This window comes from Drosophila elegans, unplaced genomic scaffold (genome assembly GCF_018152505.1).
Source record: "Drosophila elegans isolate 14027-0461.03 unplaced genomic scaffold, ASM1815250v1 contig_476, whole genome shotgun sequence".
NCBI classification, from domain to species: Eukaryota; Metazoa; Arthropoda; class Insecta; order Diptera; family Drosophilidae; genus Drosophila; species Drosophila elegans.
Window position 1 is genome coordinate 23,544,225 of NW_024545863.1, and position 15,563 is coordinate 23,559,787.

At 43.8% G+C, this 15,563-nt stretch overlaps 5 protein-coding genes across 9 annotated transcripts; 2 read left to right on the forward strand and 3 right to left on the reverse strand.

Annotated features, from left to right (window-relative positions):
• Positions 1–21: 21 nt before the first annotated feature.
• LOC108136903 (ribosomal protein S6 kinase delta-1) lies at positions 22–2,807 on the reverse strand. The gene is made up of 3 exons (XM_017258362.2): positions 2,620–2,807; positions 832–2,562; positions 22–770 (listed from the first exon to the last, which is right to left on the reverse strand). Exons 1-3 carry the CDS (start codon positions 2,713–2,715, stop codon positions 552–554), a joined length of 2,046 nt encoding a protein of 681 aa, XP_017113851.1. The 5' UTR covers positions 2,716–2,807; the 3' UTR covers positions 22–551.
• A 359-nt stretch (positions 2,808–3,166) lies between these two features.
• Positions 3,167–8,537, forward strand: LOC108136800 (14-3-3 protein epsilon). 4 transcript variants are annotated; one of them, XM_017258192.2, is made up of 4 exons: positions 3,167–3,370; positions 7,590–8,059; positions 8,130–8,310; positions 8,372–8,537. In XM_017258192.2, the coding sequence occupies exons 1-4, from the start codon at positions 3,307–3,309 to the stop codon at positions 8,443–8,445; spliced, it is 789 nt and encodes a 262-aa protein (XP_017113681.1). In that variant the 5' UTR covers positions 3,167–3,306; the 3' UTR covers positions 8,446–8,537. The 4 variants fall into 4 exon arrangements, with proteins under 4 accessions (XP_017113681.1, XP_017113683.1, XP_017113684.1 ...); XM_017258194.2 differs by having other exon boundaries at positions 8,375–8,537; XM_017258195.2 differs by having other exon boundaries at positions 8,378–8,537.
• Positions 8,538–11,155: 2,618 nt separating this feature from the next.
• LOC108136802 lies at positions 11,156–11,540 on the forward strand. Its single transcript, XM_017258198.2, has 2 exons — positions 11,156–11,290; positions 11,349–11,540. The coding sequence occupies exons 1-2, from the start codon at positions 11,156–11,158 to the stop codon at positions 11,481–11,483; spliced, it is 270 nt and encodes an 89-aa protein (XP_017113687.1). The 3' UTR covers positions 11,484–11,540.
• Positions 11,287–12,903, reverse strand: LOC108136799 (protein AAR2 homolog). Its single transcript, XM_017258191.2, has 2 exons — positions 11,542–12,903; positions 11,287–11,479 (listed from the first exon to the last, which is right to left on the reverse strand). The coding sequence occupies exon 1, from the start codon at positions 12,699–12,701 to the stop codon at positions 11,562–11,564; it is 1,140 nt and encodes a 379-aa protein (XP_017113680.1). The 5' UTR covers positions 12,702–12,903; the 3' UTR covers positions 11,287–11,479; positions 11,542–11,561.
• An 82-nt stretch (positions 12,904–12,985) lies between these two features.
• Positions 12,986–15,539, reverse strand: LOC108136796 (DNA-directed RNA polymerase II subunit Rpb4). Of its 2 annotated transcripts, XM_041709673.1 has the most exons (4): positions 15,374–15,539; positions 14,432–15,248; positions 13,870–14,333; positions 13,371–13,807 (listed from the first exon to the last, which is right to left on the reverse strand). In XM_041709673.1, exons 1-4 carry the CDS (start codon positions 15,435–15,437, stop codon positions 13,569–13,571), a joined length of 1,584 nt encoding a protein of 527 aa, XP_041565607.1. In that variant the 5' UTR covers positions 15,438–15,539; the 3' UTR covers positions 13,371–13,568. The 2 variants fall into 2 exon arrangements, with proteins under 2 accessions (XP_017113678.1, XP_041565607.1); XM_017258189.2 differs by lacking the exons at positions 13,870–14,333; positions 14,432–15,248 and adding an exon at positions 12,986–13,237 and having other exon boundaries at positions 13,300–13,480; positions 15,374–15,531.
• Positions 15,540–15,563: the final 24 nt, after the last annotated feature.

Sequence of the window (15,563 nt, forward strand, 5' to 3'; positions counted from 1 at the left end):
TTGTGTAGTTAGACAATAAAATGCTTTTTATATTGTATATTAGCTCATTTGGCTTTACAAAATTATTACTTACTAATTTATCCATACCATTTTGTATATCGGTTTGAAAGTTTTGTTATACCTAAATCTAGTAATCTAGTTTAAATCTATAATTGTAAGCAATACAGTAATAGACGTATGAATAAATTGTATTTTGTACCAATAATTGATTATAATTATAGTCAAAACTGCCTACATATTCAAAGAAATAACAAAACAAAATGATTACAAACAAAACAAAGGGCATTCCTTCGGCAATCCTTTATAATTTTGTTTATCATATTCAAAGCAGGGACTACAGAAATATTTCGTAAAGCAGACAAACGCAAATCATAAATAATCGCTTCAAAAAGATTCAGATTCGTTAAAAAAAAGCAAAGCACAATATTCACAAAAGAGACCAATGAATTTCCCTGGTATCTATCTCAGGTACAAGAAATAATAAAATACTTGAGAAGTTTTAAAGATTCAAAGCAAAAATAACTAAAAGTGTAAGCAAGTAGAGGTTATTTTCACGTGGACACAGTTCCCTGTTCCAATACTGCTTGCCAATCTATTCCCTTGAAAAAGGCATGTTTTTGCAATTGCTCGTAGTCCAAACGAAGCTCCGGCGTTATTTGTAATAGCTGCTCCAGTAGGTCCTTAGCATGGTCGGAAATCTCCAAGGATGCGCTTGGAAACTGGACACAGCCATACAGTTCCAGCTGCCCTGGATGTGTGGCTTTGTAAGGCTAGAAAAAGCATATATATTTAATGAAACTAAGAGAATCCAAGAAGAGAACTTAAACTTACCACTCCCAGGAGAAGCTGATAGAGGACCACGCCATAGCTCCACCAGTCCGAACGGAAGCTCAGAGGTCTCTCTGGAGCCACAAAGTGATTGTCCAACGCCTCCAAACTAAGTGCCTTGTGCACGTAGTTGTCGTCCGAGCTTAGACCTTCGTTCTGGTGAAAATACGTGAGTATCAGCTGGCCCTTGGCGCCCAGCAATATGTTGGCCATGTGCAGATCCCTCAGGATCACGCCCTTGCCGTGCAGACTGTGTATGGCGATGGCCAGTTCGCAGGCCCATTGACGCAGACACTGTTCTGGAATGGGTTTACTTTGGATGCGAGTTGCATCCGCCTTTTGTTTTTTGGGCGTAACGACTCCCGCTTGCAGGTTGCTAAGTGTGTTTGTTACTGACTTCAGCAGCTGCTGAGAGCTGCGCACCAGATCGCTGACCTCGCTATCCGCGGTAAGAGGCTGCTCATCTGCGCCCTCCTTATCCGGCTCCTGATCCAAAGGAAAGAGCTCCCCGTAATTGCCACACTTGCTTCCCGTGGGAGTATAGGTCTGCAGGTAATCGTACAGCCGGCCGCCCTCCGCCTGCCGCAGAAGCAGGAAGATCTTTTGCTCAGACTGGAAGTAGGCCAGTAACTGGACCATGTACGGCACCTGCTGGGGCAGAAAGATGCTCTGGGTGAGCGAGTTGCTGGCCGGCTTCTCGATGCCCTTCATAATGGCCGCCGGCTGCTGGGATTTCGTCACACACTGCACCTGCATCACCCGCTCTTGGAGCACCTGAAGCACTTTGTATCGCGCCAACTGGTTCCAGGGGCACTCCAACTGGGTCACACTTCCGCCGTCTGTCATGTCTAGTGAAAGCTGAAACTGAAGCTTCTTCGTGGGACAATTGTTGGCCAGAAAGTTAGAGTGTATCTCCTCGGCTCGGGCTAAATACTTTGCTATCTTGGCCTTGGCTATAAACCTACGCTCTTCGTTTGCATCCTGCTTCGCTCCGTGGAGTAGGAGGTCAACGCCATGCTTATAGCGCTCGTGGGCTTCGACGTACTCCAGATTGACTTCCGCTTGGACGGCATGGCTGAACTCCAGGGCCGCCTCGAAGATGTAGTCGCTATCATCGCTTTCTATTGAGGCCATGGGCGTGAGTAGTCGGAGGTAATCCCGCTTAGAAGAGACATCATCCGGCTTAGGTTCCGGTTTGGATTTCATTTCGTTTTCAGTTTCCTTGGCATGGACTTCAACGTTGTTCGGTTGCTCCTTATCGCAACGCGGATCTAAAGGCGTTATGCCCCCCGCATCGTGCGGATCATAGGGCAAATCGAGTTTATCGCAAATTTCCGCTATGGCTCCAGCCCCCGTTCCCGTTCCACCTGCTCCTCCACTACAACCAGTTTCCGCCGTTTGTAGCCGGAGGGTTCGCTCCACGTACAGCTTCTTAAGCGGCGATCCATTCGGAGACGGCGTCTCATGGAAGAACTGCGTAAAGGTGGAGCACTTGTACAGAGCCGGATGTTGAGCAGCAAAGTCCAGTAGCTGAAGAATATACTCCTTCCGCCGCTGGATGACCGCCGCATCGAATCGCTTGAAGTAGGAGCTGTCTGTGGGCACGGGTAACTTGCCGGGCAGCTGGAGGCTCTTGTGCCGCCGACTCAGCTCGCGATGCAGCCGCTTCACGTCGTGGAATCGTTTCCACACCACTAGACAGGTCAGAGCCTGGGGTACCGACCTCGGGAAGACCTAAAAGTAGAAGAGAATTGCTAATTGACAGTTTCTCGGCCCCCAAGTCGAACTTACAATCGACGTGATTTTGTATATCGTGTAGCCTCCCTTGTGCTCCTGCGTGTCCGTTACAGTGAAACTGTGGATCCAGCCACCCAGGTTGAGACTCATTCTGGCAGCTGCTGCGGCTCCTGGCGCCCTAATTTATAAACATATTTATTATATTAAACGTCGTTTTCTCCGAATATTGTTTTCGCAAAAACATTGGTAACAGTGTGACCAAAGCTTAAAAAGTCGCCTTTACTAAATTGTTTTCTTATTAAAAACCTAACTAAAACGCTAAAATTCTTAGTTAACAACTAACCTCATTTGGTCTAATTATTTTATTATTAAATATATGTTGTGATATTTCAAGAAAATGGTCTCATTTTTCTATTTCAAATTTAACGGTAACGGTATCTCGACAAAATCGATAGTAGGGCTGTGTCACCGCTATGGCTATATCAAAGCTATTTTTCCTAGCTCACAACCCAACCCGCGTCGGCGCACCACAGGCGTAATGGCTTTTTTAGGCCCTAATCGGGACATCGCCCATTAATTTTAGTGTTTTACCCGCCAACCCACACGGTCACACCGCTCGAGAAGTAGAGAAAAAAAGAAGGCGACGAATCAAAAGCAGCAAGCAAAATCGACGCCGCACGTACCGGGAGCATTTAAATAATTTTTTCTGTAGATTAATTTAACCGAAAAGGCTTCAACACAATGACTGAGCGCGAGAACAATGTGTACAAGGCAAAGCTGGCCGAACAGGCCGAGCGCTACGACGGTGAGTATTCCCCAAAATTAACAAAAAAAAAAAAAAAATGGTAGAAAAAAAAAACGAGTAGTGTGTAGAGGGGAACATTTTCTCGCCAGAGGAGCGCCAACGTTTTGGGGAGGGGTCCGAGAATTTTGATCCGTTGCGTCGTCGCGTGGTCGCTGAAAAGTCTCCAGCGCCTTCTTTTGTCCGAATTTGCTAATTGAAAAGTAAGGAAAACCGTCTGGCTGACGAAAAATGATGGAAATTTTAAATTTTCATCGATGTAGGTGCAGCCGAAGCGACGCAGCGTCGCGATGAGTAGTATTTCTTGCGAAAACGAAAGACGGGAGGAGGAGGAACTCGAAGAAGAAGAAGCAGAGCGTCGGAAGAAAGAAGAGGCGAAAAGAGATGAAAAAGAGTGTAAAACCTGATTTTTACCGGCAAAATTCGCGTGGTTTTCGCAAAAAGAGAAAGAAAAGGAATTGCGTATTATATTTTACAGCAAATGGTAGTTGGTTTTTTCGGAAATAGTATTAGTTAGTGGTAAAGAGAGGGAAATTTTATGTATTTGGCGTTGCGAACGAGGGCTGCGCGACGGCCAACATTTTCTTCCTTGGTTGCTAAGGGCTGTTTGTAGTTGTTTGTAGTTTTTTAGTGGCAGTTGTCAACGCGTAACTTTCTAGAAACGGAAACGACAGTTTTTTTTTTTTTTTCTTTTATTTAATATATTTATTCCACACCCAGAATCAATGCTCGAAGAGAAGGTGCTCTCTTTCACCCCCCGATTTTTACGAAATGTGCTTTTCATGCGCAGCAGCGGCGCGTCATCATGCCGTTGCTGCGAAAAATCGATGAATGAATCGATTGTGTCGCAGAGTTGTCGCCGGCCGCCTTCTCGTTCTTTCCCTTACTGCCACCTTCTCCCCCCTGGCTTTTCTTAATTCTTTATTCATGCAAATTAGTTGCGGCTAGTTGCAAACAGTTCTCCAGATACTTGGCAACCCTGTCTGATAGTGCAAAAAATATATAATTTTTCTGTTGCTCTCGCATTACTCATGCTTATGCGCATGTATGTGTGCGTTTGAGCGTGTGCGGAATGTTCGCCGGGCGGTTTTTATTGTTGCTTATATTTAATTAAAAATACTTCAATTAATTAAAAAGCAGCTCAAAATTTAAAGATAGGCGTGGGGGAGGGGGATGGCAAAATCCGCATTTGCGAAAAGCGCGCGCTTAACCAATTGGCATAGCTCCTGAGTGCGTTAAAACGAGATAACTAGTGTGTTTGTCTGTAGGCGACGCTGCACGCACACAGTGGCTGTAAAAAGTTAACAAACATTGTTTCTTTTTGCTGCTTTACGCTAGCAGCAATAATTGCAACAGTACTCTACTGCTAATTGCCTGCTAAACTGACAACATTAACAGGCGGCGGCAAAGAAGTCAATCAACTATTAGCAGCCACTGCTGCTAGCACACACAAACATACACTTTGGATATTTGTGTCTGTATCACATGTTTGTCTTCTTATTTTCGCCTGCTTGTGACTCTCTGTATGAGTTTGGAACACTTGGCGTTGGCCTTGTCGCACTTGGACATTTGCGGTGGGGCTCATGCTGGAGCACTAATACAGGCGCATATAAGAGAGCAGCGCCGCCAGCCGGCAATGTCTGCGCCCCCAATCTAAACTTGCCTCGCCCTCCGCCCCTTTAGTCGCCGCCCCTGCGCCCTTCCTTTTATACTCACATTAACGTCAGCCTTTAAGTGTGCTTTCTCAGGTGCTGTGCGCCTCTCTTTTTCGCTCTCAGCGTTCTATCTACATTTTTTTCGAGGTCGTGCGCTGCTTTTTCCGTTGATGTTCGTTCTCGTCAATGTCGTCAATATGCGAAAAAAATATAGCATACATAAAGTTGATTGATGGGCGGTTGGTGAGGAGGGGGTGGTGGTGGGTGTGTTTTGTTTGTTGCTCGTTTTTTGCTCAAATTGCACCATTTAGACGGACCTCCTCTGTTGTTGGTATTTCCTTTGTCTAATTACACATTCTACTTGCTGTAACGGTATGTGCGCATGTTTTTTCAGCTGCTGCGCCCTTATGTCTCACACACAAAAGCACCAGACACACCCACACGCCTACAGACGGCTGATAAGGAAGGGGATGGCTTGAAGGGCCAAATAGTGGTGGGGAGTTTAGGGGAAGGTAACTCCTGCCATATCCTTTTTGGCCCTCTTTTGACTTAATCTTTTATTGCAGCTCGCGTGGCTTTTTTTTGTGTTTTGGGTGGTGCGTGAGTTGGTGGTAGTCGGTAGCCTTTTTCAGTGCCCATCAAGGTTCATAAATACAATTTTCTTAGAACATGGTTCAATACTAACGCTTTTATATGTTATTCTTCTTGGCTCTTACTCCCTATTTAAAAAAGGTTACAGATAAAAAAATCGACTTATTTTGTCCCTTGTTTTAGCTGACTTTTTTAAAATATGCCAAGAAAAAAGTAATAAATAAATCTGAAAGACGTTTTAACTGCGGGAAGTTTCGAATTGGGTTTGCAAATGATTTGTTGTCATCTCTTTCGGGACATAGTCTTTATTTTTGGTCGTATTATTGATTTTTGCCTTTCTATATGTATAATATGTAGTGACTATGCTTTCGCGCATGTCTCATAATTGGTAATGGTTTACTACTAAGCAACATGTGCTGTATACTTTTAAAGGTAGGAAGATCCCAAAAACTCACAGTCCACCTCCCCCTGCCTTATTATCCTGTCCTCCCTGAAGTTCATTTTTCAGCCTCGGTGGCTGTGTTGAACAATGCGTGAGCACTTTACGCAGTGCACTCATCTTTTGAGTTTCGAAAAACACCCGTCAATGCAAACAACCGTATTTGAAGTTCATCTGAAACCGCGAAAAATTGTGAATCATGATGAAACTTTATTGGCAATTTTTCACAAATACGTGCTACAACAACAATCACACCGACAGTCGGCAAATTCCCGCTGCGAGTGTGAGGGAACTGGGCGGCCGTCTGAGTGGGAAATACGTCAGCAGCTGACTGGGGCAACGGGTGCGAGCGGGAAAGCAGCAAGTGCAAGTCAGCAAAGGAAACAAAAAGCGCTAGAATTACAATATTTTTTTGCACTGCATCATATTGTTATCTACTAAACACATCCGAGCTAGGTAATCAGCAACTGCTTTTCACCAGACTGCACAGAAAGAACCGATATTGATCAACTTGATGGTTTTATATGTTTGGCACGGGAACGAGAATATTTAAATCTTTATAATTATAAAAAAGGCTACAATATTCAGCAGTGCTGTACTTACTTAAAAAATGAAAAATCTATTTTAATTATAGGAAATGTAAAATCTATCTTTTAAATAAGAACGGCGTACTTTGATTTGATAACAAGTAACTGCCTTTATTTTTGGGAGGGGTTCCAAGCATGTGATTCATGACGCAGTTTTAGAATGGTGATGCAGAAGGAGATAGAGATTTCCGATGGGTCCAATAGACGGGTGCAACAATGTGGCGGAAACCGTTATCAACAGCTGATTAAGAGGGACTGTAGCTGTATGACAGAATCGTTTAAATCGGGCATATACGCAACGCCCAGTTATGCAAAAATACATGTGCATGACTTATATATCGTTATGAATTGGGCGTGTCGCTGATAAGAGAAGAGGTAGACTATACGCAGATAGCAAGGACAAAGAAAATTGTATTCTTTCATTTTGATCCTTGGCTTAACTTATCAATTTTTACGAACGATTTTACAAAATGTATTTATTGTGTATAAAATCATATACTACTTTATAAGTAAACATAGCGAATGCCCTTATAGTTCTCGTTCTCGTTATAAAAATAAAATTGTTATAAACTATTTCTTTAAGATAGAACAGATAGTTTTAAAACGATGAATCATTACTTTTTTTTGGTTTTAAGTTTAATAAAAATTATTTTAAACAGTCGTCTTCTGAGTCAGGTTTCACAATTGGGAAATAATAAAATGATATACATTAATTAATTTCCAAAGAGTCATATATTTTTATTATGTTTATTTATCAAGTTCCTTTCGTATTTCCAAGCTAAATGATTTATATAAAAATATGTGTCACTTGATGACCGTTTTAAAAACAATATACCATGGTTTAGTGCAAATTGATATTTAATTCCTTCAATTTCCAGGTTAAATGGGACGGAACATTCTGGCTGCTTAGTTCAACTTGAGTATTGATTACCCTTTATTGCCCTTTTCAGAAATGGTGGAGGCCATGAAGAAGGTCGCCTCCATGGACGTCGAGCTGACCGTCGAGGAGCGAAACCTGCTGTCGGTGGCGTACAAGAATGTGATTGGAGCACGCCGAGCCTCGTGGCGCATCATCACCTCCATCGAACAGAAGGAGGAGAACAAGGGGGCCGAAGAGAAACTGGAGATGATCAAAACCTACCGGGGTCAGGTGGAGAAGGAGCTGCGCGACATCTGCTCGGATATACTGAACGTGCTCGAGAAACATCTCATTCCATGCGCCACATCCGGCGAAAGCAAAGTATTCTACTATAAGATGAAGGGCGACTACCATCGCTACCTGGCAGAGTTCGCCACCGGCTCGGATCGCAAGGATGCGGCGGAGAACTCGCTAATTGCCTACAAGGCGGCCAGTGATATAGCCATGAACGATTTGCCCCCAACACACCCTATTCGCTTGGGCTTGGCATTGAACTTTTCGGTGAGATTATGGCCTCATTTTAGTCCCGTCGAAACCTTTTCTTACATTTTGATATTTTGGATTGAATCAGGTGTTCTACTATGAGATACTCAACTCGCCGGACCGCGCTTGCCGATTGGCGAAGGCCGCTTTCGATGATGCCATTGCCGAGTTGGATACGCTGAGTGAAGAAAGCTACAAAGACTCGACACTCATCATGCAGCTGCTGCGGGACAACCTCACATTGTGGACGTCCGATATGCAGGCAGAAGGTAAGTCATAAATAAACCTATTTGATCGCCTCCGTTATTAAGTTCTAAATATTATACTAAGAAGTAGACCCCAACGCAGGTGATGGCGAGCCCAAAGCAGAAATCCAGGATGTTGAGGATCAGGATGTGTCGTAATTTAAGTAAACCCCCGCCCTTCCATTTAAAACACATTATATACCTTCTAAAGTAAATATAATAACATATAATATATATGCATACAACAACAACAAGAACACGACAGCAACATCAACAGCAACAACACGGAACCAACACGGCAACAGCAACAACAACATCCGCAACCAACAACGAACGAAAACAATAGCAGACGAGGGTAAAAGAAGCAGCAGCAGCAACAAAATAAACAACAAGCAAACCAGCAAGCAACAATATTTCATCAACAATAAACAACATGGAAAACAACAGCACAAAAACAGAAAAAAACCAAACAAAATGTTTGAAAATTGGGCGGCCTGGTGGGCGTGGCATGACTGTTGCTGCGGCAAGAATAGCAAAGCAAAAAATTCGCGGCATTTGTTTTTGTCGTCGTCTTGCGCCGTGGGTCCTCCACGTTAGAAAACTGCAACATCAACTCTACTACATTTGAAATTTTTGCATTCGAGAAACAAAGCATTATATTATATTTAAATAAATATTATATTTAATTATGAGAAGCAAAAAACAAAACAAATAAACTTCATTTAAACCACAAAACAAACAAAAGAAAACGAAAGCCACACTTAACGAAAATTGAGAAACAATCATAATCACACCAGCAAATTACGAAGCAAATTTCATCGAGTTGGCATGCATTAATTTTTAAACTTTAAAAACAACAGCAACACGTAAAATACAACTTTAATTTTAAGCCAATAAAAAACGTGAGAACGAGGAAATTAAAACGAAAACGATTTAATAAGCGCAAACGTAAAAAATAAAGTCGAAAATGTAAGGAAAAAATACAGCAATTAATTTAAATTTAATACATAAATAAAACGTAAAAGAGGTAAATGAAACGAAATGAGCAAACAGAATGCGAGACGCAAATAAAGCTAAAAACTATATTAAATGAGAAAAAGGAATGTTAGTTAAGCGAAATTCAAAACGAATTCTTAAGCTTAAATTTGTATGTATGTAAGTGTACTGTTCAAACACCGACACACTCGCACACACATACTTTCGCCCACACGCACACAGACACCTAAATTACGCATACGAACCGTTTGTTTTCTCTTGGCGTTTCCTTGCTCTCACTCACATACGCACCCATATTGGTAATTTGGCATGGTCAAATCCAAAAAATCGAACGCAAAATAATTGGTTGATATTTGTTTTTCGCTTTTCGTTTTGTGTTCTCCATCGCAATTGCAAAAATTTTTCTCATCTCTTACCTTGCGCAAAAAAGAAAACATATTAATAATATAGAAAAGTATTTGTAGTTGCTAATACAAAAGAAAAAATACAAAAAAAAGAAAACAACGGTACATATATATATTGTATACATATATACTTGTATATTTTCTATGCCTACCACTTATGTAATTTGTAGAGATTCCAAACTTAACCCCCGAAACTTGCCCCTCCAGTAATCCAGATCCCTTTCCAAAATTTTCCCAGCATTTAAACAGAAACCTGAATCCCTGGACAGAAACCGATACTTTAACCGACGAAATATCATTTGATTTATCTTAAATCGACTAAAAGAAAAGCACAAACAAGAACATGATCAACGGCAGCATTATCTGTAGCGTGTTTGCGTGATTAGCGAAAGAAAAATAGAATGACATAATGAGCAGCTACAGCTAATGAATTTTCGCATAAGGTTTTTCACAGTTCTTTTCTATTTGATTTATAAATGAGGCGCGAAAAAAAGAAGGCAGACTAATTTCGCAGTCGCTAAATAGAAAAAACCTGTGCAGAAAGTTAATTAAGCATAAATCAGCCACAGCAACCAACAACCGCAACATTCTTGAACGGAACACCAAGAGCAATACAAGAAGACAGAAGCTAAAACTGACATTCGTATTCATTTCAAATAAAAATCATTAAAAAAAAAACAATTGGGCATCACAATTTATTATTAATTGATTTTCGGGCTCGTGTGCTAAAGGGGTTGTGAAATGGGCAGAGCCAATCAGCGCAACGTATAAAAGTAAGCGGAAGTTTATTTTATCAGCACAGGCCATAGTCTTCAATGGATAGTTAAAATATTCTGACGAGAGTCGCCTATTAATATCTATTAACTTATTACAGGTTTTAATAAAATTTGACCGAAGAAACTTGCAGTAAACTACAGGTTTTTACACAGGAAACACAATTTTGGCACGGGTTTATGTTATTTGTATATTTTGGAAAAAAAAAACCTAGTTCAAACCTTAATGTGCTAGACAAATAATTAATTAAATTTTGTTCATTATCTGTTAAATCTAGATAAGTGAAACATTTTTTCACATTTTTGGTGGTATCTACCGATTGTTAACTAGCCCACAGTAAGAAGAAACTATCTTTGTTCTTAGCTCAGAAAGGGCACAGTTTGGAAGATAAATGCGACAAACTAAATCAGCATTCTTTACTCAGCACAGGAACGTCGACGCTTCTGCGTCAAATCAGAAGTGTCCACTTAAGCTCAATGTCATACTGGCCAGCACTTTCGTTGGCCCAGAAGCAACAAGAAAAGTGGGTCTATTGGCTATTGTTTTCCGCCTGCTGATTGGCAAAAGCCATATACATATACAAATGCTTACATATCTATATTTGAAAATCTAGACAGAAACTGGGCAGCAAAGGCTGAGAAATAGCAAAGGGCTCAACAGCGGATTAGTTGCAAAACGTTGCTCGAGTCTCGGAGATGGCACTGCAGCTGCAAATCGAGAAGCTCAAGGGTTTGGACAACTACAAGGCCTGGTCGATGACGGTGCGGGCGTATCTGGAGTCCGAGGAACTTTGGACGGTGGTGGAGAATGGTCCCGAGAACAACGAGGAGGTGAGTGGTTCACACAGGTATTTAGAAAATACGTTCCCATGGCGCATCATCGTTGCAGTCCCTGCTGAAGGACAAGCGAGCCAAGTTCTTGATTCTCTGCCTGATCGAGACCAAGCTCTGCCAATTCATGGTCAGCATCCGAACGGCCCGGGATCTGTGGAACTATTTGCGCACCCAGCATTCGCTGCGCTAGAATCAAATTGACCAGTTTCAGGTTAATGTATTACAAATATATATGAATTACAGTTTACATGCTCTTAGTGCTGTTTCCCTAAGACTCCGGAAGTTCGATAACCACGGGTTGGTCCTCGGGATCCTCGTCCAGCAGGCCCTCAAAGGCCCATCCCAATTTTTTCTCCAGTCGCTTGGTCAGTCGGTCGGCGCTGACACTTAAACCACCCGCATGCAGATTGACCAGCAGTTCGCGTACATCTTTGTAGACGGTATTTTGAGGACTTGGCACCATGAGCTCCTCGGGCAAATGAGGCAGCTGATGGGCCAGTACCTCGCTGTACTTCATGTACGCCAGTTTGTGTTTGGTGACCGCCGATTCCGAGTGGGCCAGCAGGCCGAGAAGCTTACGCCAGTGGGCTAGAGACTCCACGGAGTAGCCCACTAGGAAAAATACGTAGGCCAGCTGCAGCTCCTCAATAAGTCCGTCGGCAGAGCCGAAGCCTTCGAGCACCTTGTCCACAGCTTCTATGCAGTCCATGGCGTGCCTGGAGACATCTGCGGGCGGGGCATCCTGCGGAACACGCTGAGGAACGCTACTAAAGCGGGGAGCAGTTCCCTCTACGGGTTTCAAGTCGGGCAGCAGTTCGCTTTCATCTAACAGCAAACGGGCGGCAGCATTCCGCCGACTGATACTGCTTGTTCCCGCTCCTCCCCTGGGTCGATCTGCATCTGGGCAGGACTGTAGTTCGATGTTTGTGCGAATGGTTCCTTTGGCCGGACGACAACGCTCAACGCACGGCTCCGTCACGCTGCCGGTGAGCTCCTTCCATTGGACCACGTATCGGTAGTCGTAGGGTGCGAGAACCCGCTCCAGTTGGGCCAAGTTCTTCCGTATTCTGTCTCGCTCCACCTCCGGTTCTGCGATCCGTCGCGGACGAAGTTCCTCCAAATCGTGGTCCCATTCGCGCACTACAATCTCGTTGGGATGGAAAAAGTGTACGAAGCCAACACGAGGAGCCGCATCGCCATAGGGGCCACGGGAGGAGCACCACACGTAGTGGACACCAGGCGGAATCATCTTGACGCCCCTGAAATCCGGACCAATTGTGTAGGCGCACAAATCAATGCCAAATTCCGTGCCCTCGGGCACACCTGCGATGGCCAGGACACCACCATCGGCTAGCAGGCGCAGTGCCAGCTGAGGGTCCATCTGCATGCTGGAATTATCCTTGTTCATTTTAAGTTAATGATTATTGTCAATTATTTGCGGGAAATAAAAAACAATAGTAAATGCGGCTGTTTCAGATGGTTGCCAGACATGCGGACACATCGATAATTTTAAATGTCAACGCCTTGAGCAGTCCGGCAACATTGGAATATCCGCAAAATTTTATAGCGGTTAATTCAAACTATTCTTTGTCTTTTTAAAAATAAATCAAATAAATATTTCACAGCCTTCTACCTAAAAATTCATATTTTAATATTAAGTAAAAGGTTGATAATAATAGAAAGCATAAATCATACATTGCTTGACTTTATATTTTATCCAGACCATTATTGTATACCTATGCTATATATGCTTAAGTTATTCGTAGTGATTAGTATTGCAAGCTGCGTTTTGTACCGATATCGTCAAGAATTTGGCGCAGTTCCTCATCTTCGAAACGCCCTTCCAACGAAGGAATCAGTGCCTTGGCCTCTTCTGGCGCCTCGGGACATAAGTTACCGAGAGCGGCCAGTTCAAATTTGTGCAGTTTTTTCTGCATCAGCAAGCTGGAAAGGTAAAATTCATATATTTTCGTTCAAACGGGCATATCTCAAAAGATGTGACCTACCTTCGAACAGACATTATAGTCTCCTTGTTCTTAAACTTTCGAAAACTATCCGTGTAGGCATACGTTTTCATGAAGACCTCAGAGAACTCCTGCTCCTCGTCGGCGGATTCGTTTTGGCGTTTGCGATGATCCAGCAGCATATGCACCTCCGATATCAGCAGCGTCTCGGCATTTTCGAACTCTGGAAGAGACACAAAGCGATCGGTGTTTTCTAGTTATTAAATGAATCCACGCAATTTACAAGTGAAACTTTGGAGAAAACCTAAAGGCTAGCCGTAGGAAGGCGGCCGGCTAATGTGGCCGTGTTCCAGCAGAAAATCATAGATCTGACGTGTTTTGTTCACATCTATCTTAATGAGCCGTCGCGCATCGGCCAGACGCAGATATCCGAGTTTGGTGTGCTCCGAAACCAATTGATTCTTGTATTCTAAATACGATTGGGGAACTATGCGAGCCACACTGCAGAGCTTTCGCTCGCCCTCGTCCAGTTTAGAGTAACCAGGGAGATCTAGATATAAAAAAAGAGAAACTTGTAAGTGACTCCTCGGAAAGCATGCTTAGGTTTCATACCTCCAATCTCAATGGGACTGGCTTTGCGGCGGGTGTTCAGGGCATACAACTTCGAGCTGATGCCCAGCGGCAGTTGTTCTCCGTTTCTGTTGCTCTCGTAGTGCTGCACCAAATGTTGCCAGTCGAAGGCATCCATCTGCTTCTGCCTGCTATAATCCCGCTGCACCTGCTGACGCTCCTTGTGTAGGCGATAGTATAGTTTGGCCCCAGAATGAGTGCGAACACCGTGCTGCCGCAGATCGTAAAGCTTGTGCAGTCGGGTGTGCAGCTCGCGGCAATAACGAAGGGACTCCAGAAGCATGTCGAACTGAATGGGATCTGGACAGATCTGCATGAACCCCAAGAAACGCATGCAACTTGCATCGCTGCTGAAGGCGTGCATATACTTGGAAATCCAGCTGACTGTACGATTGGGCATGATGAGGCCGTGTTGACGCATAATATTATAACGACGTTGGCGTTCTCTATGGGTTAAAGCGGATTTTAATGTTGCTAACAACTAGGGAACACCAAGGCAAGGCTTCCTTTTTTAAAATTTTTTTAAATTATCAATAATGCATACCTAAGACGATTGTTGTATGCCCGCACCAGTCCCAGCTGCAGTTCTTCGGTCACCCCTTGCTCCGCCTTGCTCTCTGCCGCCTCCTGATTTTCATACCTGCCTCTGTGATCCACCATAATGGAAAGCAGACTTTCGGCGGAGGTGTCATAAGGAGTGTCGAAGTCGCTTCTTGCACATCGATATCCTGCACTTAGCTTAAACTGCATAGATGCAATGTCATCGTGGCGCGGTGGATCCAGACTCCGCATTTTGAAGACATACGGCATTCTCTCCGGAAGGTAGCAGTGCCTCGCATGGTGCAGTTTGAGCAGACGCTCAAAGATCCCGCCAAAATAGCAATCGTGGTAGTGGCGCCGCACTTCCGATGGATCATGCCGCCGGTCCAAAGCCTGAGATACCGCCTCCCAGTTGCCGTAGCCTTGGGTGCGCAATGTTTTTAGCAGAATGCGCTCCTCCCGGGCCGTCCAATGTGGTTCCTCGGCGAAAACTTGTATGCTGTCGCGGACTATGATGTAGGCGTGATTATTGCGATGCGAGGAGGCCTCCCTTCCGCGCGAGAAACACTGCAGGCACAGCATAGTGTCCAGGCACTCGGAGCACTTAATGTAGGGCTCCACTAGGTTGGCCCGACACGTGGCACAGCGACTGGAGTCACTTAAAGCCGCAGGAGCCCTGCTATTCTCATCTCGCGCTAGTTCCTCCAGGAGCTCCAGTTGACGGTGCAATGTGTGAGGGCTGTACAAAACCGTTTTGCTCCTGGTGTTCCCATCTTGACGGGCATGCACAAACCGCTGGACCTGATCCCCCAAGAGCTCAACTGCAAAGAGGCAATTCAATGTGGTAAACATGTGGAGGAGCCCCGATTTTCGGGTACTCGAAGCCAAAGATCTTCAGCCAGTTTCACTTGTAAGTTGGGATTTGGTTAGTGGGGGCGTTGGTTACCTTTGGGAAACTGCAAGTCGGCGGCATCCTCGTCCACCATGTCCACGGGGTTCATGAAAGACATTGTTAACTGCTTTTATGTCACTTTTTAATAATAATTTGTAGTTTTTATGCGTTTAGAAGAAATGCCGCTGTTTTAAGTGATGGCCAAATGTGGACGATAGGTAGCCAACAATTTATCGATAGGTTA